Genomic DNA, 27906 nt, shown 5'->3' on the forward strand with positions numbered 1-27906 from the left:
GCGTTCATGGTCTGTACTAGTGTAGGAATTTGGCTACGGGAGGCTGGGCCACTCGGGAGTTGGTTCTGGGCCGCATCCGGCCCGCGGGCCGCCAGTTGAATAGGCCTGCATTAGACCAACACTACCCTTTTGTCAATAAACATATAAAACAAGTCAAAATGAATTATGGTGTAAAATGGAGCATGTTAGAATGGTCAAAGTAAAAGCAATGAAACCCAGAGAAGTCAATAGTAGCTGTGGATGTCTGATGATATAAGCCAATATGATGTTTCTAGACATTTCTTTGTTTCTGCTCAACTACCAAATCCTCCCACCCTTACACCACCCAAAAAAACAAAAACAAAAAACATTACACTTGGCTTTGGTGCATGTACAAAATGCCAACAACAATCTATGTAAGAGCTCTTTGACAAGTCTCGTCATCGTAACCACAAGCACATGCAAGGATGAGAAAAAAGAAAACTGCTGGCAGCACAAAATAAAAACAGCAAGGAGCTGGTCAAGACGCTGTCAGCGTTTCAATCAGAGGAAATCTATTCCCCACCCTCCTGCTCCTCTTCATAAACACCAGGAAGCTCACCTTGCTTGGTTTCCTGGCTACAGATCCACAAACAAGCCCCGTGAGAAATGCCCGCCATCACGAGTGGTTGATGCGAGTGGAAAAAAGAATAAGTAGGAAAAACTGTCAAACCTTCCAAAAAATTAGGACCTGAAATGATCTCTCCTAACGTTATGCTCTGGATTTCCACAAGTCTTGTTTTTTCAAAAAGTTCCTGCGGGCTTTTTGTTTGTTTTAATACTTTCCAGGCGTTTGTGTTTTTTAGGGTGAAGATATGAATTTCTTGAATTTCTCTAAGCTTCGACCATGTGATCGTTCACCCGAGGACGACTTCCACCCATTACATGATGAGCGGCACTCCATCTTCCTTGGTGGCTCAGTACATTAAGCAATGAGCCCCGAATGAAAGAGAAAGTGGATTAACAGCCATCAGCACTGCCGGAGAAGATAGGACGTTATATAGCACAGCAATCAATAGCCTTCAATATATCTTTTTTTACAAATATATCTGCTACTTTTTCTTGCCAAATAATAACAAAATACAGCCTGTACTCCTATGGGATGTGGTGCACAAATCCAAAAGGGAAGTGCTTAAATTCCTCCATATGCTCTCCTGGAAGCAGCTTGGTCTGTTTGGCATCTTTTGCAACACATTCGGACAGTTTACCCACTGCCAGTCTCACGTACCTGTAAAACAGAGAGACAGCTTGGAAAGTTCTGATGCGTGCCTTTCTTTACTTTGCAGCTATATACTCAGAGTCCATGATGGTTGAGTGGAAGCCCTTTCAAGCCTCACTGATTTCCTAAAACGTCCTATAATCACATACACAAATGGACAGCCTAGGCGAGCAACAGAATGAGCTGCTAAGGCCATTACCCTGCCACTAGAAGAGCAAGCTTAAACGTAATTAGTTTAAACTTCTAATAAGCACCATTTGATTCATTAAAGCAAGATGTTCATTGTTTTTAGGACATACAATTCTTCCTTCAAAAAGGCAGTTTCTTTGCTCTTTAGAAAAACAAGATTCTGCCACGCTCATAAAACAGATCTGTTTAAGCCAACAAAATCATTGCAAAACACATTTGGACAACAGTTAATATTTTGTTGCATTGTTCATTCACTCTCTTAAGCTCAAGTTGGATATCTTTGAGTATTATCATTATGTTCTAGCAGCAGAGAAACACACTATCAGTCATTCTATCCTGCTTGTGGCTCTGCATTTACTCACAGTCTCTGTTGAGTGAACCACAAAAACAAAAGGAATTTTAGTATCATTTTGTACAATTATGAAATAAAAGGAGAATACTTTTCAGATGAGCTCGCTCAACTATTTTTGTTAAGGATTCTTTTGTGGTATCATTTAATATGACTAAGCTGAAAAGAGTTACAGTTTTATCATCCAGCATGCTAATGACCCCCACTGATGTGCTCCAACTGGAAACCTTCCCTCCTATCTGCAATATAGTCACAGTGCCAACATAAGATTATCAGTCTATTCACTCAGATTGGTTTCACACGCACTTAAATGTAGGCCTGAAACCAAAATTGATGAGTTCTGTGTTACTAGGTTTCCTACTACCTTGAGGCACAATCTACTCTAATGTACAACATGACACCCTCCCACCGTCATCTGCTAAAAGCATAATAAATCCAAAAAACCCTGTAGCTAAATGCTAACTTTTTTCTCTATAAACTGAAGTCACGTGCTCACACCAACAGCTGGATGTATCATAACAACATTAAAAGGACATTATGTTCCCAGTGATAAGAAGTAACTCCTTTTCTTTTGCCTCCAAATGTCCCTTGTTGACTTCTTCTCCTGCGACAATGACACTTGATTCTGGTTTTAAATTGAACGCCTCCTTGAAAGAATCCACACGTTAGAGAAACGACACCGCCTTAGAGGCTGTTGGAATTACAGTGGCAACGTGGGGGCGAATGGCAGACGAGTGTTGCAGAGTTCCACATGTCATTAAAAAGTGATAAGCTACAATGGAAATGTGCTTTTCAATCTCTTTTTAGCAGCTACGCAGTTTAGAAAACCCAGTAAAGTAAAAGCTTCTGATAAAAATGACAAAAGCAACACGTCTGAAGTAACTCCAATTATACTTTCCCGAAATGATCAATCTTTAGTGGCTATGCCTCATCAACTTTTTCTCTAAAAGAGTTTTGTTCAGAGAGACCTGTTTCCTGTCCAGCATTGCTGTTCTTGGCAGCAACGTGCAGATGGGACTGATTTCTGACAGACCACACACCATTTTAAAGGGTGGAAGGGTGGAGTTTATTTTTATGGAGGGGCTTGCAAATACCTCTCAAATGGGTCAAGATATTTGCTCAAATTAAGTTACCTATATATTTAGGGTTTCACCCTTTCTTCTCAACCACCCCGCCCTTTCTGAGATGAATAAATACATAAATGACTAAGGTTCTGATCAGTTTCATGGCACGATGATAGGTTTCCAGCTGCAGCCGTGCAGGGCTGCACGTGAAATCAAACAGGCAAGCTCCTGAAAGACAGCACATGTGTTCAACACACGTGACTGTGTGTGTACCTCTGGAGGTGTGTGCTACTATAGCTCAGCAGCAATCAACATGGCAGAGGCATGTTTCCTGGTCTGCATTGCAATGGTGCAGCTGTTGATTCAGCTGGATTGTGTGTGTGTGTGTGTGTGTGTGTGTGTGTGTGTGTGTGTGTGTGTGTGTGTGTGTGTGTGTGTGTGTGTGTGTGTGTGTGTGTGTGTGTGTGTGTGTGTGTGTGTGTGTGTGTGTGTGTGTGTGTGTGTGTGTGTGTGTGTGGGAGGGGGACACAGAGGTCTGCAGAGGGGTGTAAAGAGGGCAGAGTTAGGAGACCGACTGAGGGAACAGCATGCACTGAAACATCCCCACGAGACTCCACAGCCATAACTGAGTTCATGTTAACAACCTAAGTGCTAACTCGCAGCTAAAGCCCCTAACACCTCGGGCTACTACTAACATATGCATCGTTATGAAAGAGAAACACTACACCTACAGCTAAAACGACACTATAAAGCAATATAAACTAATTGAACCTCTATGAACTACACAAACATTTGTCATTATGTTTCGATGGTACTGTTTTCCTATTTTTCCAAGAGGAGCAAAATACAAGAAGCTTCAGTGCTATAGAGCAAATGAATTATGCCTGGCCTGAGATCTGAGTGAACTGGCACTTATACATCCCGCCTGGCATTATTTACAGAGCCACAGCTCCTGGGAAAGAGTGATGGAAGGGGGATCAGAGACAAAGTTGCAAGAGGTTCAAAGGCATCTCACAACTCAAATCCACTCCAAGCTCTTCTGTGGTTCAGTTATCGTCTTCACCAGCCGAGCTTCTCGGCACTCAGCTGTCCCGCGGCTCAACTTCTGCACAGCTCTCCAAACAGCTTAGTGGTCTATGCCATGATTTTACACTCCAACAGTCCTCCATCCAAAAATTGCAAAGCACAACTGTGCGATGAGCTGCTCACTTGAAGCAATTAATCTGCAGAGAAATCCCCTCGTTATACCAGACTGATAACAATGACACATCAGGCATCGGTCTAATGAAATGCAATTATCAAATAACAGCAGGAGGGGGAGGAGGATCTAGGGAAGAGCAGGAGGAAGAGTTAGGAGACAAAAACAAGAGTGTACAGAAAGAGCGACATGAAGCTGGCCAGATTCCCCATGTGAGCTGGAGTGACTTGCACAATGCTTATTTCCCAGCTGTGGCACCCTCCTGTGGTCCCACTCTTTCTGCTTTCCTCTCAACGTTCTCATCAACAACATGAAGAGGAAGGACTGTTTGTGCTCCATTATACAAGCTTTGCTCAGGACTCAAAGGAAGTCCAACAGACAGTGAGTAAGAGGGTTTCATCAACCACCGCCTGTAGAGAAAATGTGGGGGTGGACCATTATGTTGCTCATTGGAGAATGAACTCTAAATCTCATTCCCAGAGCTAATATTTAAAAGCCTGTGCGTCAAAAATTACCTTACTCTAGTGAGAGAGTTGCTATGGCTGTGCTTTATGAGTCTCTCTGAGTGTGTGAAGTACATGGGTGTGTTGGACGGGCAAGGAAGCAGCCAAACTAAGAGTTTCCATTTTCAGCAACTCCAAGGTATTTCACACACCTCATCCATTTTCTTTCAACAATACCGTTCCACAGGCGCACTGAGTGTTTATTTTCCTGACTTTAATTGGGCATGTACAGTGATCACGCTATCAGAGGGAAACTATACAGAGTTATCCAAATGGAAATTCTACAATAAAAACATGACTTTAGCACTGCCAGCATGCAAACCCAAACAGCTGCGCACTAATTTACAATTTATCCTCTAATAACCTCAGTTTCTTTGAACAAGCTGTGAGAGTCTTTCGAGCCAGAGACTTTAAAATATGTGACTTTGAAAGTCAATACACGAACAGCCTTAGTTTGTCAGAATATCTTTGTGTCAGGAGGTAGACACCTACACTGGATATCTAAAACCTTACAGTTATATCCAGACCCAAAAAGGTGGAGACAGAGCTACAGTATATCAAGGGTCTTTGTTGAGTCTTTGTTCCAAAAGGAAGAGAATTTCGAGGCGCCTGGTTTGCATTACTTGGTTTTTAGAAAACTGCTTCAGAGACAGCTAAATTGCCTCCTTCTTTGACATTAAACTCAGCTTTCTAACCTCCAAAACCAAACACGGAAAATAGACAAAAGGGGAATGCTAAAACAAACCGCTGTCCATCATTTATTTCATTACAGGCCATTAACATACTATGGAGGGAATTTAACGTATACAGGAAGCTGGATTTGAAACAAGAAAGAAACCAAAGGGGATGTTCTTAATGATAACTGCAAATGAACTGTGTCAGTGTTAGGGTTGAGCAATATGGCAAAAGTGTTTCTCATCCTAATTACATTCACTATTCTAAAGAATCTTTTAATTTCCCTTCAATTTATGTATAACCTGTAAAAAAAACAAGGACTGTTTCATCTTAGACATAATCTATTTAAATAGATACATTATTAATAAAATAAGCCAAAAATATTCTCTTGTGAAATGTTTGAAAAGGTCTGCCATATAATTGTTAGAAAACAGATTAATGCTGTTATGTGATTGGTTGTTAGTGTGCTGTCAAGCAATGTATCTTATTGACAGCATACGTTTATAATTTCTTAATTGGGGAAAAGTTTATTCAATGTAGATTCATTTCAAAGTTAATTGTTGGAGAAATTGAGGCTTTAATAGAAAGTACTAAAAACGAATCCTTGTAGTTGTAGCTTTTGTAAAAGATAATTGATTCATAAAAGTGACTATACAACATCTACAGTGAATATTTAAACACACTTGAGTGATCATGGAGCAGCAATGACACAATGGGATCAAGTTGTGATGGGAGAAACCATCTCAAGACTATTCAAGTTCACCGAGGCAGATCCTAGTTTTATTGGATGTAATGAGGCTTTAGAGAATTAACTAATTAAATCAGTGACAAAGAAAAGGCAGAGCTGGCCGGAGCAGGCCTTTGTTCTACTTCTCTCTCATGCAATACTGAAGAAATGATCTGGCGTAATATGGTGTATTATTTGAGGGGGAAAGGCTCACTGTGTTGTGTCAGCTGTGTTATAGGATCAGAGCCCTGCAGTGATTCAACGTCAGCATCGTTCTGTTGTTTTTGTTTGGTTTGATTTGTAATTGCGAGTGACTGGAGGAGCACCTGACATCTGCTCCCTTCACCAAGAGAGAAGTGATGCTCGGCAGGCTTGAACGCAACACATAGACAAAGTAAACACCGTCCAAGTGCAGACTACACACTCACCTCCTGAAAGAAATCCTCTCCGCCGTTCACTCTCCCCTCAGAGGCAGCTAGAATGAGACAGAGAAAGAGAACAAATAAATCCCTCAAACCACACAGAGGCAACTCAGTTTTTATACGCAGTCTAACCTTAACAGCCAAATCACAGACCGATTATCCAGTCACCTCAATGTTACGCTATCCTCACTCAGAGCAGTGTTTATGGTGGATCTCCATTTCTTTGGATATTGTGTTTGGCACGGATCCTGATACTGCTCATAGGTAGGAATGCACACAGTCATTTTCTATAATCCTTGAGATGGGAAACGGCTTCCGTGTAACAAATTGATGGATACAGTGAAAATACTTTGGAGGGAGAGAGATAATGAAGTATTTCATACCATACTAAGCTCAACTGGTGTTCCCTTCACACTTCTTTAAAAGGCTTTAACACTTTTGTAATGTATCTGTCAGCATACTGTACACTTCGGCTATTGGGGGTTACAGTATCTGAAAAGCTCAAAAGCACCTGTAAACAAAATAAGCACTTAGGAAAAGTACATTCTCACGTGAAATAGCCAAGAGATTCAGCTGATACGGTAAGCTGGATAGAAACAAGAGCGCCAACGACCAAAACCAATGAGGCCTGTAGTCGTTGCTCCAACACATCTGCAAGTCCTTTCAACTGTGGCCGCTCTGTTGATGCAAAATACATATCTGCTCTCCAAGGAGAACTCTCATGTTCCTCGGCCTTTCGGGAGAACAGGGAGGTTTAATGATGCGTTGCAGTCAGCGTTCTCGAGGTGGATCTGTTGCTGTCTGAGCGAATCTGGGTCAGGAGCTGCAGTATATCTCTTGTGGGTTGCACAGTTCAGGCATAAAGGCTTGTCTCGAGAATGATGTTATGATTATAAGAAAAACAAAAGTCATGCTATGAAGACAATGCTTTTATATCCAATGAACCGTTGAACTGTATACATTTAAATTAGCGTTGGCCGAGCAAGATTACCCAATGAATTGAGACGGAAAATAAATCAGCAACTATTTTTACAACGGATTAACTGTTTAAGTTGTTTCTCATGCAAAAAGGCTAAGGCGTATCTACTTACCCCTTCACAATTGTAACTATGGGCTGATTCTGTTTGTCTTATATGATAGGAAACTCAATATTTAATTCAATAATGTTTTGGAGTTTTGGTGGGTAAAAACAAGCTGTTTGAAGTGGTCTCCTTGTTCTTTTGGAAATGATGATGACCCTTTGTCCTCATTTTTTGTTTTAGTTACCAAATTGATCAATTGTGAAGTGAGTACCGGTAGTTGTGTTTTGCAGCCCTATCATTTTCAAAACATCACAATTGCAACCACAGGGGGAATTATAAAACTAAAAAGTATATATTTTTGCACGGTGAACATATATAGGCAAACATTAGCTAGGCAGGGAAAAGGGGATTTCTTTTGGAACAGAGACAGAAAGCACATATTTCAGCTGTAGATAAATGTATATACTGTATACATAGTTCACCTAATCTTTATACCTACAATCTGTTTTCCTTACAAATAATATAATGACCGCAGTGCACACTACTCTATGATGTGAATCCTTGATGTGGAGGCATTGTTACAGAATGACTTTACCTATCAATTTCACATTTCAACAGCCTCAACACAGAGAATGAAAACCCTCACTGAACACGGTTTCATTTTCCACCAGACCCGACATTACGGCCTATGGCGATACATCAGGAGCGTTTAACACATGCTTGTACTTATGCACACGGTCCAGTAAACAAGCGCAGGCCACAGTTAATGAAGACAAAGATACAGTTCTGCCGCGGCTCAAAGGGTAAGTCAATTTCACACTGACAACAGATGCTGGCTACTCTTTGGCTCATCGCTCAACAACAGAATAATATCAACAGAAGGGAAATGTATGAATAATCTATATTAGAAACTGATATGTAGGGTGAAAAAACCCTTTAACAGCATTTCAGTGTCTATTTATAAAGACGTAAGGAATACGCCCACCAACAACTAGCACTTTATATAAATTACCAGCATAGCCTACATTTTAAATAAGACAATATCTCATTCAAAACATTACCCACAAAGTAAAGATACATATTGCCAACCCATTGAGCTACGACACATCAAATTATACCAATCTTTTTTAAACGCATTGCTTGCTTTGGAAACACATTTGACCAAAGAAAATGCCAACTGTTGGGACTCCATGGAAGAGTTACAATAACAGATGGAAAATGTCACAGAAGGGAAAATAACAAAGTTGCTAAAGCAATGTTGTATTCCTGTTTAGCTGCTTCAAGGGCCTCCGATTTTTGTTTCAATTACAGTCATTTTACAGAGTGGCCGATGCACACAGTGATTCACTCGGCTCACGGCCAGATGCTGTGCAGAGATGGTGGAGTAAATGGAAAAGGAATGCAGCGAGCCGTAAACACTGATGTGGACTGAGTTTATCACACATTAAAAAAAAAAAGATTGTTAGGGCTAGAGGTGAAAAGATTCTTTGTTTGTTGTTAAAGATAAAATGAAACTACAACGATAATTTATTGTTTGTGTTAGTAAATTTTTCTCATATGATAACCATCAACATATTTCATTTGAAATATTAAGAGTATGAAGCTGTGGGAAATAGACAGACACTTAATTAAAGGATAAAAAAGGGTTGAAAAGTAACCGACAGTTAGGAGTTATTCTTAGTGACAGCACTAGCTCATAGTAAATCAATGTGGGCGGACAATCTAATATATTCTGTTAATCTAATGATCCTAAGTAGTAGTAAGTGTTTACATCCAATATTTAGGACTTTATGACTTTCTGCTTTGACGTAGGATGACTAAGACCAGCTCTGACTGAACGTCTCTGTTCTTAGGTGGCCTGAAGTTATCCAAGTTTATAAAAGAGTTGGCGTTTCCTGCGAGAATTAAGACAAACAAAGAAAATGTAACAACAGCCAACAGACTGTAAGTATTTCACTGGGCCTTTCCGTCCGTGTTATTCTTTTATCAAGTATCAAAGCAAATCCCTAAAGTAAATCCTCTTTCATTCGCCAATTAAAAAGACATATAAAACCTGGTGTGCTAGGTTAAAAGCCACTAACAAACAGGTCATAATGCCCTCCTAAGTAATGATTTAAAACTTTGTTTTTTCTACAGTATATTGAATTATACGCTCCACTTGAACTGTCGTTAATTTGAATACTGGATATGTAACAGAGGTCTGTTATTATTCACAGAGAAAACAGTTACTGAAAAGGATTAAGAAAAAAAACTTCTGCTGTTTGTTTGCCTCCCGTTTTGAGGATGCAGTCAGGCAGAGGGAACGATGTGACTGAGCAAACCTGCATCTATAACGCTCAGCAAACACAGAACAACAATTAGTGCCACTAACTGAACATCACACACCATCAACAGGGCAGGCAGGTGCAGGTAGCATTGGCACGATAACTATATTTTAATACTACGGTAGTTCAAAAACACTGCCAGAGGGAATTCAAATGTCTATTTCATCTGCATTCAAAGCGTTCCTAATGCCATTATACTTTGACAGGATCTATCCACATACACTACATTGTAGACATGCAATCGCTTCTTCTCATTAAACATGCATACATGCACTACTGTACATGAGGACTTCTCCTTTTAATTTGCCTCCACTGGGAGATGCAGTCATAAACACGAGCAAATATCTAATCTTCTCCTCCAATCAGACTATGAAGCCAACTGATTATTAAAACAACACACAGACTATAACACGTGTTTGCTGTTTTACTATGTAAGTACTATTAGATTAGAAGTCATAACGCTAAGGTTAAATAATAAGGTTAAATTAGGCTTAATTGCATGATTCAGGACACGATTGAGTAATACCATGTGTTGTAAACCAAAGAGTCACACACACAACTGCAAAAAAATGTTTGGCATGTGAGCTCAGTAAGCCGAAAAGAATCCGATATGGAACATGAGTGAAAACATGAAGCATGTGCTGAGAGCAAAACATCCTGTTGGCACATGTGTGGTGTGTAAGCCGGCTTTGGGAGAGCAGAGAAAGCAGGGTGTCTGCTCTGAGATCTGGGATATTCAACGATATGGGAACTGACAGTCCCATCGTAAGAACCAATTGTTCTAAATGTGCACTGTACCACAGGTTACAAAAGGTACAGAGGAGTTTAGCTTTCTTAAAATTAATGACGACATTTTTGATTTAAGATTTGAATTTGCTATGAGGCAAGAGCTACTTGAAGCTCTTGTACTGTAGCTATCTCGAGGGCAGACAGGTCTCCTTCATTACCACAAGCACAAGCCTGGTTCAACACATCTAATGTTTCCCTGCTTGAAAACTAAACAAATGAGAGCTTTGTTGGTTGGGATTAAGAACAGGTAAGTGATCATATTTTGAAAGTACCATAAAAATGGTGGCAGAATAAATGTGATCATCCAACTACACAGGTAAGAGGAGTTACAGAAAACAAAACTCTTGACTATTCTTTGATTAACATGAAAGTTTAAAAACATTGAAATGAAAAATTTGAAAATGAAACAGATCTGGGTTATTGAGCTCTTCCTCTGAAGCCTGCTCCTCGTCTCTGCTTGAGGCCATCAGCTCAGGACCACAACTCACACAACACAAACAAATCTATGACTGAACTGTTGGGGATTGAACTGCATTCTGGGTAATGTAGACTTCAGGTTTTGTGAATCACAGAGAAAAAGCAATTCTCCTGCCAACCAGAAAACTGTTTACATTACATTACATGTTACGTGTCATGTTACTTGTACATGAATATATGACTGCAGTTAAATCTGATATCATTTAAAAACTGCCATGATGGTTTTGCATGTTTGAGTTCACTGACATTGCCAATATTGTGTGATCCATGCTGACAGATTTTTTGTTGCATTCAAGATCAACATATCCCATTTGAATGTCAGCTGCTGACTTGCAACCCTTTTCAATGCTGAAACCACAACATCAAAAAAAATGGTGGCTCTCAAATTCACATTGTATTCTTCTAAGACTCTTTAAATTCGTTTCGCTCATTTTCTCAAATAATTGACAGACATTTTACCACAAAATTGCATAGCTCTTGCCTCATTACTTAGATAACCAAACAGCCTATTATTTTGTCTGTCAACCGAGAAACCACATTTCAATGATAGCCTCCCTTAAGACTTAGTGTTGAGAAAAATATCCCTACTATAACATATATTTTTCAGCCTTTAGTAGCTTGGATTTTTATCAAAAATGCTTTGTTTCATTTGTTTCTGAAGTGCTAGAATGGCCCAGGTTATACGAGGACAATGCAGCACTCCACCCTTCCAGCACAGCAGACTGTAAAGACATCACAGCTGAAAAACGACACAAGACCCCTGAGCACACATCACATGTCAGAAATCAATTCTCTCTCTGCTTTTCTTTCAAAGATATGGAGCAAATAATGTGGCACTAATTTGAGGCAGTCATTTCAATTGTCTAATAATTTCGACAAAGCATGATGGTTACGGTTAATCTGATTCACACCCTCTAATTCTTTCCATGTAATTATTTAATGTATCTAATTACTGCCACTGTGAGGATTAAATTAAGAAGTTGTAGGTGTAAAAGCATAAAGGACTCGATGATGGCAGATGGAGCAGGGTCTGGTGTCCATTATTTTGTGGACAGATTTACTTTTAGGGAGATTCCGCTGTTTTGACACTGCAGGAATGTAAACAGCGTTGTTTCCTACGGTCATGGCTTTAATCCACACATGCAACATTAAAGCAAACAATACAGACAGATTGTAAAAAAACAAATGAGACATCTTGAAATGAATATTTTCACTATTAGCTTCAGTACATTATCCAGGTTTAATGGAACGGTGGACAAATCCACGAAGACTTTCCAATAACAATAGGGCAAATACCTCATAGCTCAGATGTAAGCCAATATCCATTTATCTTCAACAAGCTCTATCAGTGACTCATTCAATAACCGTCATATAATAAAGGGGAGTTTATACACCTAGTTAACCCAACATTTGTGCTCTGCGATAATTATCAAGCACGTCAAAGGATTTCTATGACGACAGGAGCTTTTTTAGAGTACCAAAAGCTAAAAGAGCCCCCACAAAGGCACCGGCTAAATCTCTACATTTACAGAGCTGCTTAGACACAATGCTCTGCACTGGCAATAACCACAAGAGGACTTAAGGTGAAACTAAGGACATTCAGAGAAAGGTACACGCAGGCATTTCAATTAGAAAAGTTATACAACTCCTTTTTCCCTAGGATATCATTTCATAACATATGACAACTCTAATCCATGAAAGGTTTGACGTCTCGGTCCACCTCATGCTCACATGCCTTTACTAAAGTGAGATGGCTGTAAGACTTAAGAGCCTCTTGGCGGTGATCACAGCGGCTGGTGTGGAAGAACTACATTTACCATAACATGGAAGAACTACATTTACCATATAGAGACGGAGAACATGATGTTTTCACACTAGCTCTCCAATGCCCTTCCCTCCCTGCACGCAGCAGCGCTCAGCTGTTTCAACATGATATTAGGAAGAGGGCCTCCGAGACGTAGCAAAACACGAACACGCACGCAATGCAGGAAACTCATTGGGTAAGCAGTGCACCCGTGCTCATTAATGTTCACTTTTCTATTTTTATTAGCAGAAAGGGTGTTTTCAGGCGTGATTAACACAGGACTTTTTTTTATCCTAAATCCAGATCTTTAGACAAAATGTCTGAATACTATAAACGATATGCAATCAACAACAATTAGTGATTAACAACAGATGTTGCAGTCAAAACTTAACCTTCATAATGTCATTACTGTTTAATGTAAAATAAATAAAGACCTACTGACTTATTATCAACAGCTTAATCAGTATCAATTAATAATATTACTCATTCACTCTTGGTCAATTGGATGAAACTTGAATGTGTGTATTTTTACATTGCGATATTGATATAGCATATTTCATGGAAGTTCTGAGTGAATTATAATTGCTTATCAAGGGCTAAACATACAATACATACAAGATAATTCACTGCAACAAGTCTGATAGAACCAGAAATACTGTTATTTCTGTAAAAATAGTCGAGCAAAGTCGCTCAGGATTGATGAATTTATAATGTCTCACAGTATTCATATTAATATTATCCACTTCGATAGCGCTCACACACACATTGACACACGGCCATTTAAAGGAAAAAGGTGGTTTGAAAGGTAAGCATTTACCCTTTAAAGGAAACAGTGCATTCATTAGCATTCAGTCAGGTTGTCATGCAGTGACGTGGGGGGACTGTTGTATCAATCAAGCCTAAACGCCTCACTTCAAAGACGGGATGTTTCACCTTGCAGCTGACACGCAGTTGGGAGCAATAGGGCTCACGTCTAAATAAAAATAGACAAAAGCCAACACTTAAGTGTCCCTGAGAACTGCTTTGGCATACTTTACGCAAGTTGGCACCTAAACAAGTTGGCCCCTAAACAAAAGCCTTCAATGCCTGAGAACATCTTTAACTGCTTCTCCAAGACTACAGTGGGATCTAATCAACAAGTCAGGATTGGTGAGGTTTACAGTTACAGCTGAACCGGCTGTTTTCTTAACGTGATCTCTCATGTGAACACTGCCAGAGAAGCTTCTTGGACTTTCAACACTTCTTTATCTATGTTAAAGGAGAAATGGGAGGCTTTTAATATTTCTGTGACAGACAAGTAGAACTTCTTCTACAAATTGTTTGAGATTACACTGGTATGCCATTTATCTGTCCTGTGAGATCACTTGTTAAGCTAATAGTTGCTTCTTAGGATTTACTTCATACTCACTATGGACACTTGTAAAGCAGTCTGGGAGAAATAAATAGGTCTGCGGCTCAGTAAAACATATTTTATCTTTGGACCATAGCTGGTTTCTTGAAAAATTATATTTTGATGCCCAGTGTATAAAAGATTAACAATAAATATAATTTCTTAAAAAACAATTTCATGTTTTTTTTAAACAAGTAATATCAACAAATGATTTTTCACCATTAAATGAATGTCTTGAATGATTAAATAGGTAATGTCAGCTGAGATACTGAGGGCTGTCTACAGTTCCTACAGTTCAGTTTTTGACAAAATAATTCACAAAGCTGGTTAGCAGGCATCTGAAAAAAAAAGGTTGCTTCCCGCCAGGTATTAAATCACACGTTGAAACTTAATGCTTTTAAACCACTTCACATCTCTAGTTTTGGTAACCGAAGAGAACGACATTTCCATTTTGCGCAGAGATCTCCCTCTGTACTCGAAACAGCTTCTCTATCCTCTCTCAACTCCTTAAGGGTTGCCAAGCAACTGTTTCATCAAATAAATGCACTTAGTGCCAAATGTTACTTTCTGGCAGATGATGACAGCCTGCTAGAGAAACCAGACTCACCAACCCCAGGTTACATGAATGAGAAGGTCTAACGTGATTAGAAATAGTTATTAAGTTGTACATCCTTAATGGTTTTTACATTATGACGTACACAGTTCATTATGTCTTCACAACAACAGCACATTTTATTTACAGAGGAGCATATTTACAGCAGGATCTTTCAGTCCAGGAAATAATACATCAAGCTGTTGTTAGTAATATGTTTGGGTTATCATCTCCTCCTTTATCTCCCTTGTGAGAACGCTGAAAGTGATTACACAACGCTGTGCATTCCTGGTGCCTGGTATCTACTGTGTAAGATCCCCCATGGAGCGTAGGGAGTCACTCTCACTTAACAGGGGAGAGTTGCAATGTAAACATTACATTGTGCTATTGGGAAATCATTGACATTTCACATTCATTTCAATCATGGAGTCATACTTATCTCCTTTGAAGAGACATTAGGAATCTATGGAGGATTTTAGTGTTGGGAATTCTTTCCTTGATTACCGCATTTTTAATACTACGTCTGAGTAATCTCCCCCTGATATGTCCAATAGAATCATCCATAACAGAACAGTTTCAGGGAAATGAACATAATGCAGTTATAGTGTTTTATGAACCCCTGCCCTTGGACAAACTCCTTTTTTTCATCCTTTCTCTTTTGTTCAAGTAAAGAATATTCTGGCAACAGCCGGTGCTCGATCAAGAAGGTACTCTTATAAAAATGCTTTTTCTACAATAAAGGCAAGTGGAGAGAAGGCAGATTGTACTGGATGTTGAATGAGGAGAGAGAACAACAAACCAAAACCCGAGGTTCTCCAAAGATAAACATTGAAAGCTCTTGGGGGGAGTGGTCAAGGGCTGGGTGGTGTGTGTGTGTGAGTGTGTGTGTGTAATGTATGTGTGTGTCTTTCTACATTTATTGAGTGTGTGAGTGCGCACGCGTGCGGGATAAGTCAAGGGTGCCCTCCCCAAGAAAAGGTTCTAAAATAGCAACCGCAAACCAGACAGAATGTAAATCTGCACTTTGAAAAGGGTTGTAGAAAAAGAGCTTTGAGGGACGTAGAAAAACAGGTATTCATTTCAGCCCTTTCACAGTTACAGGAGCAGAGAAATGGGTCACAGCACTCCCGCTCCATTCGGACGGCTGAAATAGGACTCCTGGTTTTATTTTCTTGAGTAATGAATTACAGGTTTTTCCGCCGACTGAAGCTCAATTATATTACAGCTCCTGAAAGCTTCATCATGCCCAGGATGAAGGAATTCAACGTGTAAGCAAAATCCGATAGAATTGTATAATTGTATCAGCATGTTTCAGTAAAGTCTGAAGAAAGAAAGAGGAAAGGGGAGAGAGGGGGAAAGTGGCCAGAGGGTACTGAGCAAAGCCCAGTGGCTGGCCAAATACATGAAGTTCAACCAACCAACCATTTACTCTTTGAATGTTCTGGTATACGCCTGCTATCCATAAAGATTTGTATTGCCGGCAGTGTGCAGGTGAATATAATTCTGCATAACCTTAAGCAGATTCAATCTTTTATTCATGTAATATATTCACCGGCATAGAAGTGACGTTTTGAGTTGTTCAAGTTTCAAGTTGTTCAAGTTCAAGTTGACCGTTTGCAGAACAATGGTTTCCATTGGACCGCTACAGCAGTCATTCTCAAAATGTGAGAAACAAAAAGGGAAAGAGTTTTCTAAATAATATGACACACACATTTAAACATGAACTTCTGGCCCTAGCAAGGGTAGCAAGCTAACGTTAGTATTGCTGAAGTAGAAAATGATATACCTCTACAATCCAACGCTTATTTTTCCTTTATATGTTTTGCATTCCTTTTAATGTACGCCATGCAGGACCCGTCCCACTCAGCCATTTAACGTGACTGGAAAAAAGGAATGGGAAGTACTTGCTCCTCTTCTTGTGGTCGACAACTACGAAATAAGAACATTTGCTGCTTTGGCACATTAACAACCTACACATACATTTTGTAAAGAATCCAGAAATCAGGATCTGGTTTAAACATTACAATTTCTCAAAATGACAGATGTCATCCTCATCTGAGGGAATGTACCATTTACACATCAGACAGGATTTTCCTCTCAAGTGCTGGCACCGTCTATTGTTTTCCACTTTTCACAGCATTTTTCCAAAAGGTGATTTGTGTAAGGTTTCTCTCAAAGTTCCCTTCTTCTCCATCTTTCATTTCCCTTTGGATTCATATAAAAGCATTTGGTTGAGATACAGAACTCAGTGTATTCAATACAGATTGTGGCTGGGTTTGTTAAGGTTAAGGGGTGAGGATTGTGTTGTAGTGGCAGGATAAAGATCAGGGAAAGTCCAACAGCTCCAGAGACGATCTGATGGAAGCTGGAACAACAGAGCAGTGTTTGAATGCTCGAGAGGGAGCAATAGAGGGGGAGAACGAAAGAGAGAAGAGAAAGCCTGCAGCACATTCCCCACAAGACTCACTTCCTGTCTGTGAGTCTTACTCAGCACCCGGGAGGAAGAGGAGGATGAGGCCCTCACACGTACTCCCCTCATTATGTGGGTATGGTAGCCAGAAAAATAATCCTCTAAATAATAAAAAGGAGGAAAATAGTTATAATTACTTTTTTACCAGAGGGCAATTTTTACTTCCCGGAGGAAGAGTTTCACTGGCCTCCAGATAAATGCATTTGTAATTTGTGTTTCTAGCAAATAAAGTTGTGTGTGAAGTGTATCCTAAACAACTAGGATCATATTCCCCTACACATACTACATGAGGTGAAGAAGCGGCCCATTTGATATAATATTCCATCACTCACAACATTATCACTTCTAACTGAGAATACCTGTGAACACCTTGTACTTTTTCAATACCTTATGTAACAATATTTCCCAGTCTGAGACACAGCTACCTAATAATAGTCTGTGGTTAAGGAGCGGGAAAACAAATGAGTTCAATGAAGAAAATGATTCACTTAACCTAATTGTAGGTTGCTGTTGCAGTTACTCAGCAAACATGTTGTTACGATGTGTGTACACACTGGCCCTGCAGCAGGCCCAAACACCCTCACAAACACCACACAACTCATCATTGCTAGTCTTTGCAAGGAAACCCACAGCCAGGTTCAGCAAACTGACCTACAGTTGAAAACACTTGGCCTGTATGCTTAAAACAAACACCTCAATGCACATTTAGACACTATCACTGTAGTTGTAGAAAATGTTACCTCTTTCCCACACTTGCTCCTGATCTATTATCTCCATAATGAAAGCGAAAGAAAGGCACAAAAGTTCTCTTACAGGGTTCCCAGAACACATAAAGCGATCGCTCAAGCTTTCATGCCTGTGTCGAGGTATCCAAGCCATTAATGTGAGAGTTGTATCCTCGGGTGCCAACAGTACAACAGTTAAACTCAGATGGCTGTCAGGGTGAGATTTTGTTGTCAGTTTACACTCTATTTGCTGATTTAAGCCCAGGAACCTGCGTCCCTGCCAATGAGAGAGACCGTACATTTGTAATTGCTAAGTTAACTATTACCATTTTGTCCTGATGAAAATAGAGCCAGAACAGGGGCATGAAACATGGCAGATCCAAACTAAAAGAGTAGTTTTAGTATGTACACTGGGATTTTACTTCAGTTTGGAGAGATGCTGTTGAGTTGCTAAAATATTTGAATGCGTACAGACAGAGTGCTTCTGGGTTTTTTATTCTCCAAAATGTACCCTGACTATACGGCTCTTTATCGCTGTGATGTAACACACTGACCCTTTTCTGAGTACAGCCAGCTTTATCATTAGACTAAAAGCCAATATAATTGCCATTATGGCACTTAGAGGGAATCAGATATCCCAGGCCATATCAAAATAAACCAAATAATGAAAATGCTGAGGGTGACATAAATAAAATGGGATTAAAGAGATTTCACAGCAACATCACAGATCTTCTATGAGATGAAAGACCACATAAAATCAGGGAGCGTCCGTCATCAGTGGAGCAATTTGATTGCCCTTCACTAAAAGGTTGCCTTTGTTATGTATTGTAAAACTTAAAATTAGCCTAACTCTCGGCCAAGAGGTGCATGAGCAAAGCTATAATCTGGCAATAACACGTTTCAGGTTTATTTGTCCATTTATTTGCGTCACAAAATAAACCCTAATCATAGAAATTAGCCATCTTCTTATCTAAACAATGTCAACACTGAGACAGCAAAGGTAATTGATTTAATGCATTGATCAGCCAATCAGGAGTTCGGTACAGTGGACACCACATTAAGGGACTTGATCAATAAACTGGATTATCATATACTGGAAGTAAATTAAATCGAACTGCATCAATCAAATGTAATCCATGCATCAAGATTGTGTTTAATAACAAAAATATAAATGCTGTAGCAACTGTTTTTTATTTCAGCTGCAACAATCATTCCATAAATGACAAGACAATCAACAGGATATTAATTAAAGACTATACATGATGATAAACTACTTAATAGTGTCAATAATTATAAGCCATATACTCAGCAAAGATGCGAAATCTCCATTGGTTTATCCAATATTTTATTTATGAACTGAATATCTTTTGCGCTCTTGACTGCTCGTCAGACAAAACAAGACATTTAGAGACGTCAACTCTGGTTTTGGGAATTCTTGATGAGCTTTGTGGTCAATTATTCAATTGATAAATCAAACAAACAACTGGCAGATTGAATGTGAAATAATTAATAACTAGATGCAGGCTAATTTGAATCTGGTCTCGTTTCTTTACATACTAGCGCACAAACATAACTCGGTAAAGAGTCAAGGTGCTAAGCTTTTGAAGCTTGGGAAGTGATCGCAACATGAGTTGAACCGTGGCTCTTTGCCGAGGGTGAAGCGCTCTTAATTTTCCAGAAAAGAGAAGCCAGGGATACAGTCACAGACAATAAAACACTGAGCAAAAATACACTGGAGTACCTATTAAATTATTTCACGAGAATCCAGATTGTGGCCTTCAGAACATGATGTAACCCGTCAAAGTCACAAGATCATCCAATCAAAACAGAGCCAGATGTTACAGAGCTCTGACCCAAGTGGAACTGTATAAAAGAGATATTCATCAGATTTTAATTTACACCTTTAGTACAGTACCTGATCTAGTGAGTGAAACAAATCTACAATATGTCTGTAGTTTATGGAACTCATCGGAGGATCATGTGCAAAACTCAACATATGTGACTGTGTAGCTACATACAATGCGACCAGACATCCTGGATTCTTCCTGACAGCCAGATGCCAAAGGTCAAAGCCGTTTCACAGTTGAGATAGCATGGTATTTAGACCTGAACCAATGACTGACCAGAAGGCCAGGAGACAGCAGCCACAAACCTAGCTGCAATGTCAACATGAGCAATGTCACCCATGACGTCATGATGCAAAAATTGTAAAACAAGATGTTTGCAGCAATACGATACAAAACTAACAGAATATTAAAGACCAGGTAGAATGGATAGATTATACATACAGATGCACATAGACTCTTATAGGACATAGCGCACGGTTTGTCCGGGACACTAAGATTTAGGGCCGGCCTCTGGTTAAGTTGTTTTCCTGGAAGAGTTAGGGATGACATGGAGCTTTGAGGAATGCACAGAGCAGCGGAGCAGCAACCAGGACATTCTCAAGGGGAACTACGTGTGTCTCTGTGTGTATAGGATAAAGGATAAACTTCAAGACTTGACGCTCGCTGAGGATTACTCCAAATGATAGTCACTCATTTAAATCACAACTTTAACCTAACAAAAAAACAGCTTTTCCACAAACTACGCCAATGAAATTCAAAGCTTTACTCATCAGCACGATTAATCAGGCTTGTTATAATTACTGAATGATTAGGGCTGATGTTCCTCCTAAGAATGTTTTGGCTGCTTCTCTGCATTCGTGGAAATGACAAATAATCTAGCCCATTTACCCAAAGGCTCTTATGTTCCACGTTTTTCTGTTGAAATATGTGATAAATGACCTCAATCTGTGAGTATAGGGGCCTCTCAACAGAGACTGACCTGTCTTAATGAGCCTGTCATCAGTTTTTGTACACATTTGAATAAATGTCTTTGGGAATCAAATGCATCACAAAAACAAAAAATACAGTAAAACAATGATGTTTAACAATTAGATTTTCCTTTTTTAAGCAATCTGAGATTAGTTTAGACGCGGACGGAATCAATGGCTACCCTAAAAATGTCCCTTGTTAAATATTTGTTTACAGACTCTTTCCAAGTTTACTGAAAAGTAAGCAGACTGCATGTTTAGGTCAGTTTCTATAAACAAATGCACACCATGCAGTTTGTGCAGCGACAGCATGTGGTCGGGGCATGCTACTACTTCCATTAGCAGAGAAGTTATGGTTATTGTCTTTGCCCCTTTTAACCTTCCATAAAACTTTTATTTTCAAAATAATGTACGCAAATATGACTGTAAATTAAGCAACTTAAGTACAAACAAACAAACAACTTACTTTTGACAAGTTATCACTAATTGAAAAGCCAAGAGCTAATTGGTTTGTCAAACCCATTAAATGTAATTTGTTATACGCTATTATCCAAAGCGACTTACATACATCCAGTACTGTGGACAATCCCCACAGGAGCAATTTGGGGTGAAGTGTCTTGCCCAGGGACACAACGACTTGCTGACTGAAGTGGGACTCGAACTTGGTACCCTGATTCGAAGTCCAGCACTCTATCCACTGAGCCACAGCCGCCCGACCATTACATGGTCAACTTTTCTGAAAATGCTAAAATGGAACCCTGCTATGTTTAGGTCACAAAAAGTACTAATTATGGATAGTACATTTCATTTTACGAGTATAACATAAACAAAGAGCCGTCAGAGGGTTGCAAAAAAAGATTAAACGCAATACTCAAGAAAAATACTTCAGTATAGTCTACAGATATGTTTCTATTTAGTTACTAAGTTTATTATACCTAGTAACATGGCTTCCAACTTCTTGCGGTCCACCCGGAACCTCTCCTCGGTCCACTCCGGGTCTGGCAGCGGATGGAGCCCGCTCATGTCCTCCTCTGATCCCGGGAGGGGAGAGTCGGCGCTGCGCTCGCTGTTGGAGCCCTGGTCCGACTGCTGCAAGTATCCGCTTAAAGTGTCGCACTGGGCAGCCATTGCGCTGCTCAGCAACTTCTCCAGTGGCCACTGCGTTTTAAAACAAAGTTAAGTCGAGTTGAAGCAAAGCGGGTAAACTTCTGTACACTTTTTTTATTCCGTCACTTCGCGGTGTTGTGCGGGCTCATTGCAGCGCGATTGAGACCTTCCTATGCACTTTCTTTAAGCCCCTTCGTCTTCCCCCATTACAGGCAGACTTTCCTAAAAAATAGGCAGCAGCACACTCTTCCTCTCGATATAGGTCGTGTGTGGAGTTAACAGAGTTTCCTAATGCACACTGCAAACATAGAAACCAACTCTTCGAGAAAGTTTCACGTGTCACCCTGCAAGAAAAGTGGGGCTCCTCCCAGAAAATATATTTTTTTAAAACATCTTCCCTCTCCTGGTTAGTCTCCAAATGTCACTGTTTTTTTCTGTCTAGGAGACAACTTTTATATCTCATTTATGGGAAACTGTTCAGCTATTATAGCCAATTGTAGCAAACAAAAGCACAGTTATTATGAGCTATGGTGATTATATTACAAGTTAATTTTACACCACAAGATATGAAAATAAACCATGTAGCATAAAGAGAGGCATGGCCCGAGTATAAATTAATATTTCTATGCCTTTCCCCCCCCACTTAGCCAGCACTTTGTAATAACACCCCATGCAACCAGTTTATTGGTTTTAGAGGAAACACTACACATCCTGAGTGGGTGAAGGGAAGCAATACAGGAAAGAGAAACAAAAACAAATGTGGAGCAATCATACATTATGTGAAACAGCATCATAGCAGCATTTGGGATACAATCCAAAGATATTGTTTATGTGCTAATGCCATATAAAGTTATACAAAACCTAGAGGCCAGTGATGTATGCAATAAAAGATGTCCAAGTTCCTGTACAATTCCAGGATTATACTCAGGCTGTGTTCAGGAAATGATTGACAGTTTCAATATATGGCCTGATATTAACCTTAGTTTGAAAACTGGTGCTTTAATTTTAAAGCAAAATCACCTTGTTGCTACAGGACCCGGTTTTCTGAAGGTACACTTCATCAACTTGATTTTAGTCTTGTGAAAATCATTCTCCATGTTTCTCTAATTGTAGGATATATTTGGCATTTGATATCTTAATCTAAACCCAAAATGGTTAAGAGTCATCTATTATTTAAAATGTATGAAAAAGTCAAATCTCCAAGGGTTTAACTTTGATAACCTCTTGCAGGTTATCAGAGTTAAACATTTGAGGGCCAACCTTATACTATCAGGACAATACATGCCCTCAGTAGTTTTGTGAGGTCACATCAACATAGCAATGTAGATTAAATGTGTTCATGCCAGTCATTAAATTAATATCAGCATATTTGCATTGTAATGTAGACACATCAAGAATACATGAGCTGCTTAATTACTGCGTGTAAAACCAGTAAAGGTGAATATAATGAATGGTCTCATTTCAATGGACTGAACATTTGTTCTAATTTGAATTTAATTGCTAAACCACAACATTATAAAAGTTATCCACATGAATAACTACTCATTAAATGGGCTTTAAGAGCAAGTGAGTAAGACAAACAAGAATATTTGACTGCCCAGGTTTGAGCTGTAAAAAGTAAAGGCTACCATCTAGTGGCCATGTGGATAGTAGAAGTAAGGGCAACTAATTTGCTGGTAATAGAAATGTACTGTTCACAGAATGAAACACTTAATGCAAAATGGTTCATAATTTCGGTTTTTATGCATGTTGCCAAGAAACAATTTGCAATTCACTTGGTTAATGTCTTTAATGAAAAATAATGAAAAATAAATTCAGTATGGTCTTGTACAATATATATCTCTTAAAAGAAATCAGGCCATCTCACCACAACCAATAATAATAATAATAATAATGACGCCAATTTAAGGGGAAAATAAAACAGTAAAAACAGGAAAGTCAAGTAAAGTCCAAGTAGAGAACGTGCTTCAAGCGAATAAAACACCTCAACTAGAACCAGTGTGAATGAGCAGTTGAAACAGTACTGTCATATTCTTAGCCGTTCAGGGATGCATCTTTGTTGCTGAAACTTGGGTCCCTCACATTGCATACCTCTGGGTCCATTCCCTGGCTACTTTGTTGTACCTAAGGAGATATGAAAACCAGGATGAGTATTTCCAAAATAGATGATGGATTCAAGTGTGTCCACATTCCACATTTTGGGTCATTTGTACTCACCTTTGTCTGTCTGATTTGTAGATGTGCGCAATGTCTGGGACTAACGGATCATCGGGATTTGGGTCACATAGCAAGGAGCAAATAGATAATAAAACTGGAAGGAAAAAATAAAAGAAATGTTATGCAAATAGGTATAAATTCATTTGAACAACTTTTTAACTTGTTCTCCAATTTAAACACAAATGAACAAGCTTTCATTTAATGCCACTTTAAAGCCAAATCCCAAAAGCTTAGGTTCTAAAACTTTTGAACATCCCCCGTTTGCCCTCTCCAATTATACAGTACAAAGCCTGCAATTTCACAATTTTCTAAATGTCAAAAGCACACAGCTTTAGTTTTATTCTTGGATAATCAACCCTGAAAATCCTGTTAGGCGTGTCCATAGACGGAAAATCCTTCATTTGGAAGAATCCAATTTTGTTGAGAGCATGGTGAGGGCTTCCCTTCCTGGCTATATTTATTCCAATTCACCTAACCGTCTTTGGCATTCCCTTTCCATGTTCTGTTTGAGCTCAAGCTCCTAATTTACCCATAAGCGTGTGAAATCATATTATTAAAAAAAATACATTCCTTTGTGATTTCAAAGTTAAGCTGACATAAAAAAACAGATTTCTTCACAGTGCTGTAGAAATGTATTACACTTTAACGTACAGGTGAAATTGAAATGGAGAGTAGTTACCTTTTGATACTGTGAGCGCAGGGGACCACTGCGACCGCAAGATGTCAAGGCAGATGCTGCCATTGCTGTTGATGTTTGGGTGGTAGATCTTCGTTGTAAAGGCAAGCTATGAAAACAAGAAAGCATTATTAGATCACATAACCTTTTAATCTTGTATTGACTAATTGTTTGTTCTAGAAAACAGTGAAAAATGAGGTCTTTTACCTAAAATTAATCTGTAAGAAAACAATCTTACCTTTGGTGGCTTAAAGGGGTAGTCAGTGGGAAAATGGACAGAAAGGAAGAACACTCCTCCATGATAAGGGCTGTCATTCTAGAAAATAATGAGGAAAAGGATTGTTAAATAATGCCTTGTCATGTATGCAATAAAATACTGTATTATATGTATTGAGATTCAAAACATAGTTTTTTTGATTTTTCTTTGCCAACATAAATGGCATTATGGTATTTCCCCTTCCTATTGTCTAAGTAATGCCATTGGCTTTAGAGACTAACACTGGGATAGAGTGTGCCAGTCTGTGCTCTCCATACAGAAAAGAAAGGGTTGTAAAGTCAACATAAAACACTATTGTCTCTAGAGATCCAGAAGAAACTTGGTTTAAAAAGAATCCAGGAAATTAATCCAGAAAAACTCTCACCGGTCCTGTGATGGTAGCCTGCCAGTGAAACACTAAAAGAAACAAAGAGGACAACATAATCCGTGAGAACATTGTTACAATATCGATAACAAGAATGACCTTGGTATATTAAACATTAAAAAATGTTACGTATTCTCACACTTACAGTCATCCCCTACAGGTCCAGCTGAACATGAGGCAGGGGGGTCCTTTCCCAAGTCTTGCAACTCCTATACAAATAGTAATAGTAAGTAATCATTTTTGGGTACATTTTGTATGCTGTATGAACATCTTTAGGTTTAAGAAAACATATAAAGAAAGAATAATTAGGCAGTATGAAGATGTCAGTTAACCGGTTTTGCTGATGGTAGATTGTTGGGTTGACTTTTGATTTCGGTTTCATTTTTATGAATAAGGGGCAGGTAAAATACGATGTTCTTCTCATCACGGGCTACGAAAACTGCGTAAAGTGCACATGTTTTTTTGTATAATAATTGAGTGGAATAAACAAAAATGTTATGAGTTTGAAATATATGCTCGCATTGTAACGTTAAATGTGCTGCCTAAAAGCGAGAATATAGTATGTTTAACTGTACACCAATGTTAGCGGACGAGTAGCTAAAACTTGAGGAAATTCAATCATATTAAAATGTAGCCAGAAACACAAACGTACAGGGCGTTCACCATGTTCGTTTGCTAGGCCAGATTTAGCTTCCACTTAGCTTGAAGTTAGCTCATTTTAGTATAACTGCTCAACGTAAGCTATCGCTAACTGGGTTCGGTGTAGCGTTAAATACATCACCAATGGAATAAATATCAGATTCTCTGTCGTAAAAAAACTGCCGTGTGAATTAATTAGCTAAATCTATCGTTAAAAATTTGCAAAAACCCGTAGTTACGTTACAATAATCTACCGCCTTAGGTTAGCAAACAGATGCTATCAAGCTAGACGGATGACTGGCTAACGCTATAACGACGTTTCCGCATCGCCCTAACCTTTTCTGTAAATTAAATAAAAGAGGACGAATTCTTACCTTCTGTATTCTTTTCAGAGCCATGGGAAGTCTTTCAGATCGGTTAAACGAAGCTGTGGTGTTAAGTTTAAGAGCTGACAGCTACCGCTACGCTCACTTTATGCCGACTCGTTGTTATTTGTTTTGACAAACTGATTATTTCTTTTGTTTCCGCGTTTTTGTTCGTCGACCAAGAATGGACCGGTGCATTATGGGAATTTGAGTTTTCAGTTAAGGCGTTCACAGAAAAGTAATTCAAACATATATATATATACATTTATATGTATGAATTACTTTTCTATATATATATATAAACATATATATATTTATACATATATAAATGTAAATACATGTATTATATAAATGTATGTATATATACATATATATATATATATATATATATATATATATATATATATATATATATATATATATATATAAATGAATACATTTATCTGCATTTATATATACATTTAAATAAATACATATCTACATTTATAAATATATATATATATGTGTGAATATATATAAATGTAAATACATGTATAAATAAATATATATAGTAAACCCAGTAAAGTTAAGAACAACATCTTAAAATACCACACAAAACTAGGTTGATTATGAATCCTGAATCCAGAGGAAAATATTTGTATTACAGTTTATTGACATTTGAAAAAACATTTGGACTATTAAAGTGACATTAGTTAATAAAGACACCCTTTATTTAAAACAAAGCTTGGGTCTAGGCTACTCACTGCACGTCTATAGTGTACAACCCTGCTAGATTGTTTTCTTTTATTAATACATTTCTTATATCAGGGGCCATGTACAAACATATATTAATATAAAAAACTCTTTCTAATTTCCATCTGTAGTTCCTGCATGGATGTGTCTATTGCCATATATTCATTGCATTTATAGCATTAGAGACAGTGGCATTCTGTATGAGGTGCCCTAACATCACTGTTATCACTGGTGATGTCTGACCTTTAAGGAACATACGGTATGTGAAATGCCAGACCTGACTATGATGTAAGCTTCACTAATGAGAGGGGAAGATGAACGGCTGATATTATCGTCAGCATAAATAAATAAAAATAATAACTACATTGAAATGAATGCAAATATTTTGAAATAGTATGAATTTAAATCAAAAAAGTACACAAACAATTCATTATTAAAACAAAAATAATGCAGGGCGACTACGCTCAACCCGTCTTAATCGTTAAAAAGGTGTTCAGGGCGTCAAATATTCCAAACTGATACTAGAGGTTTCTGCAGACTTTGCAGCGATTCACTTACGGTTCGAGCTTAACAGATATTCGAACCATCATGAGTAATAAGTACAGTACTAATTCAGAGCAGTAATAAATGTCCCCAAATGTTATAATGAAAATATAAGTGCAATAGAGAATATAATCAATCAAAGGAGAATAACGTAAAATGTAATTTAGATTTGAAAGAGGTTCAAATTGGGGTGCATAGAGGGTAATAAGGAAGC

General features: G+C 38.6%; 2 protein-coding genes across 3 annotated transcripts in view; both read right to left on the minus strand.

Annotated features, from left to right (window-relative positions):
- bicc1a (BicC family RNA binding protein 1a) overlaps nt 1–22206 on the minus strand; it is a 57283-nt gene extending 35077 nt beyond the window's left edge. The window contains exons 1-2 of one of the 2 annotated variants that reach the window (XM_079691079.1): nt 21708–22206; nt 6371–6417 (exon numbers count right to left, since the gene is read on the minus strand). In XM_079691079.1, the coding sequence (XP_079547205.1) occupies nt 6371–6417; nt 21708–21900 (240 nt within the window). In that variant the 5' untranslated portion in view covers nt 21901–22206. Of the gene's footprint in view, nt 1–6370; nt 6418–21340; nt 21362–21707 lie in introns of those variants that run through there. The other variant, XM_079691080.1, reaches the window with a different exon arrangement.
- Nucleotides 22207–23600: 1394 nt separating this feature from the next.
- Nucleotides 23601–26591, minus strand: LOC307042462 (ubiquitin-conjugating enzyme E2 D4-like). Its single transcript, XM_079686338.1, has 7 exons — nt 26427–26591; nt 25559–25622; nt 25414–25445; nt 25011–25088; nt 24776–24881; nt 24097–24190; nt 23601–24003 (listed from the first exon to the last, which is right to left on the minus strand). The coding sequence occupies exons 1-7, from the start codon at nt 26448–26450 to the stop codon at nt 23958–23960; spliced, it is 444 nt and encodes a 147-aa protein (XP_079542464.1). The 5' UTR covers nt 26451–26591; the 3' UTR covers nt 23601–23957.
- Nucleotides 26592–27906: the final 1315 nt, after the last annotated feature.

This window comes from Notothenia rossii (assembly GCF_949606895.1).
Source record: "Notothenia rossii genome assembly, chromosome: 6".
Lineage (NCBI taxonomy): Eukaryota > Metazoa > Chordata > Actinopteri > Perciformes > Nototheniidae > Notothenia > Notothenia rossii.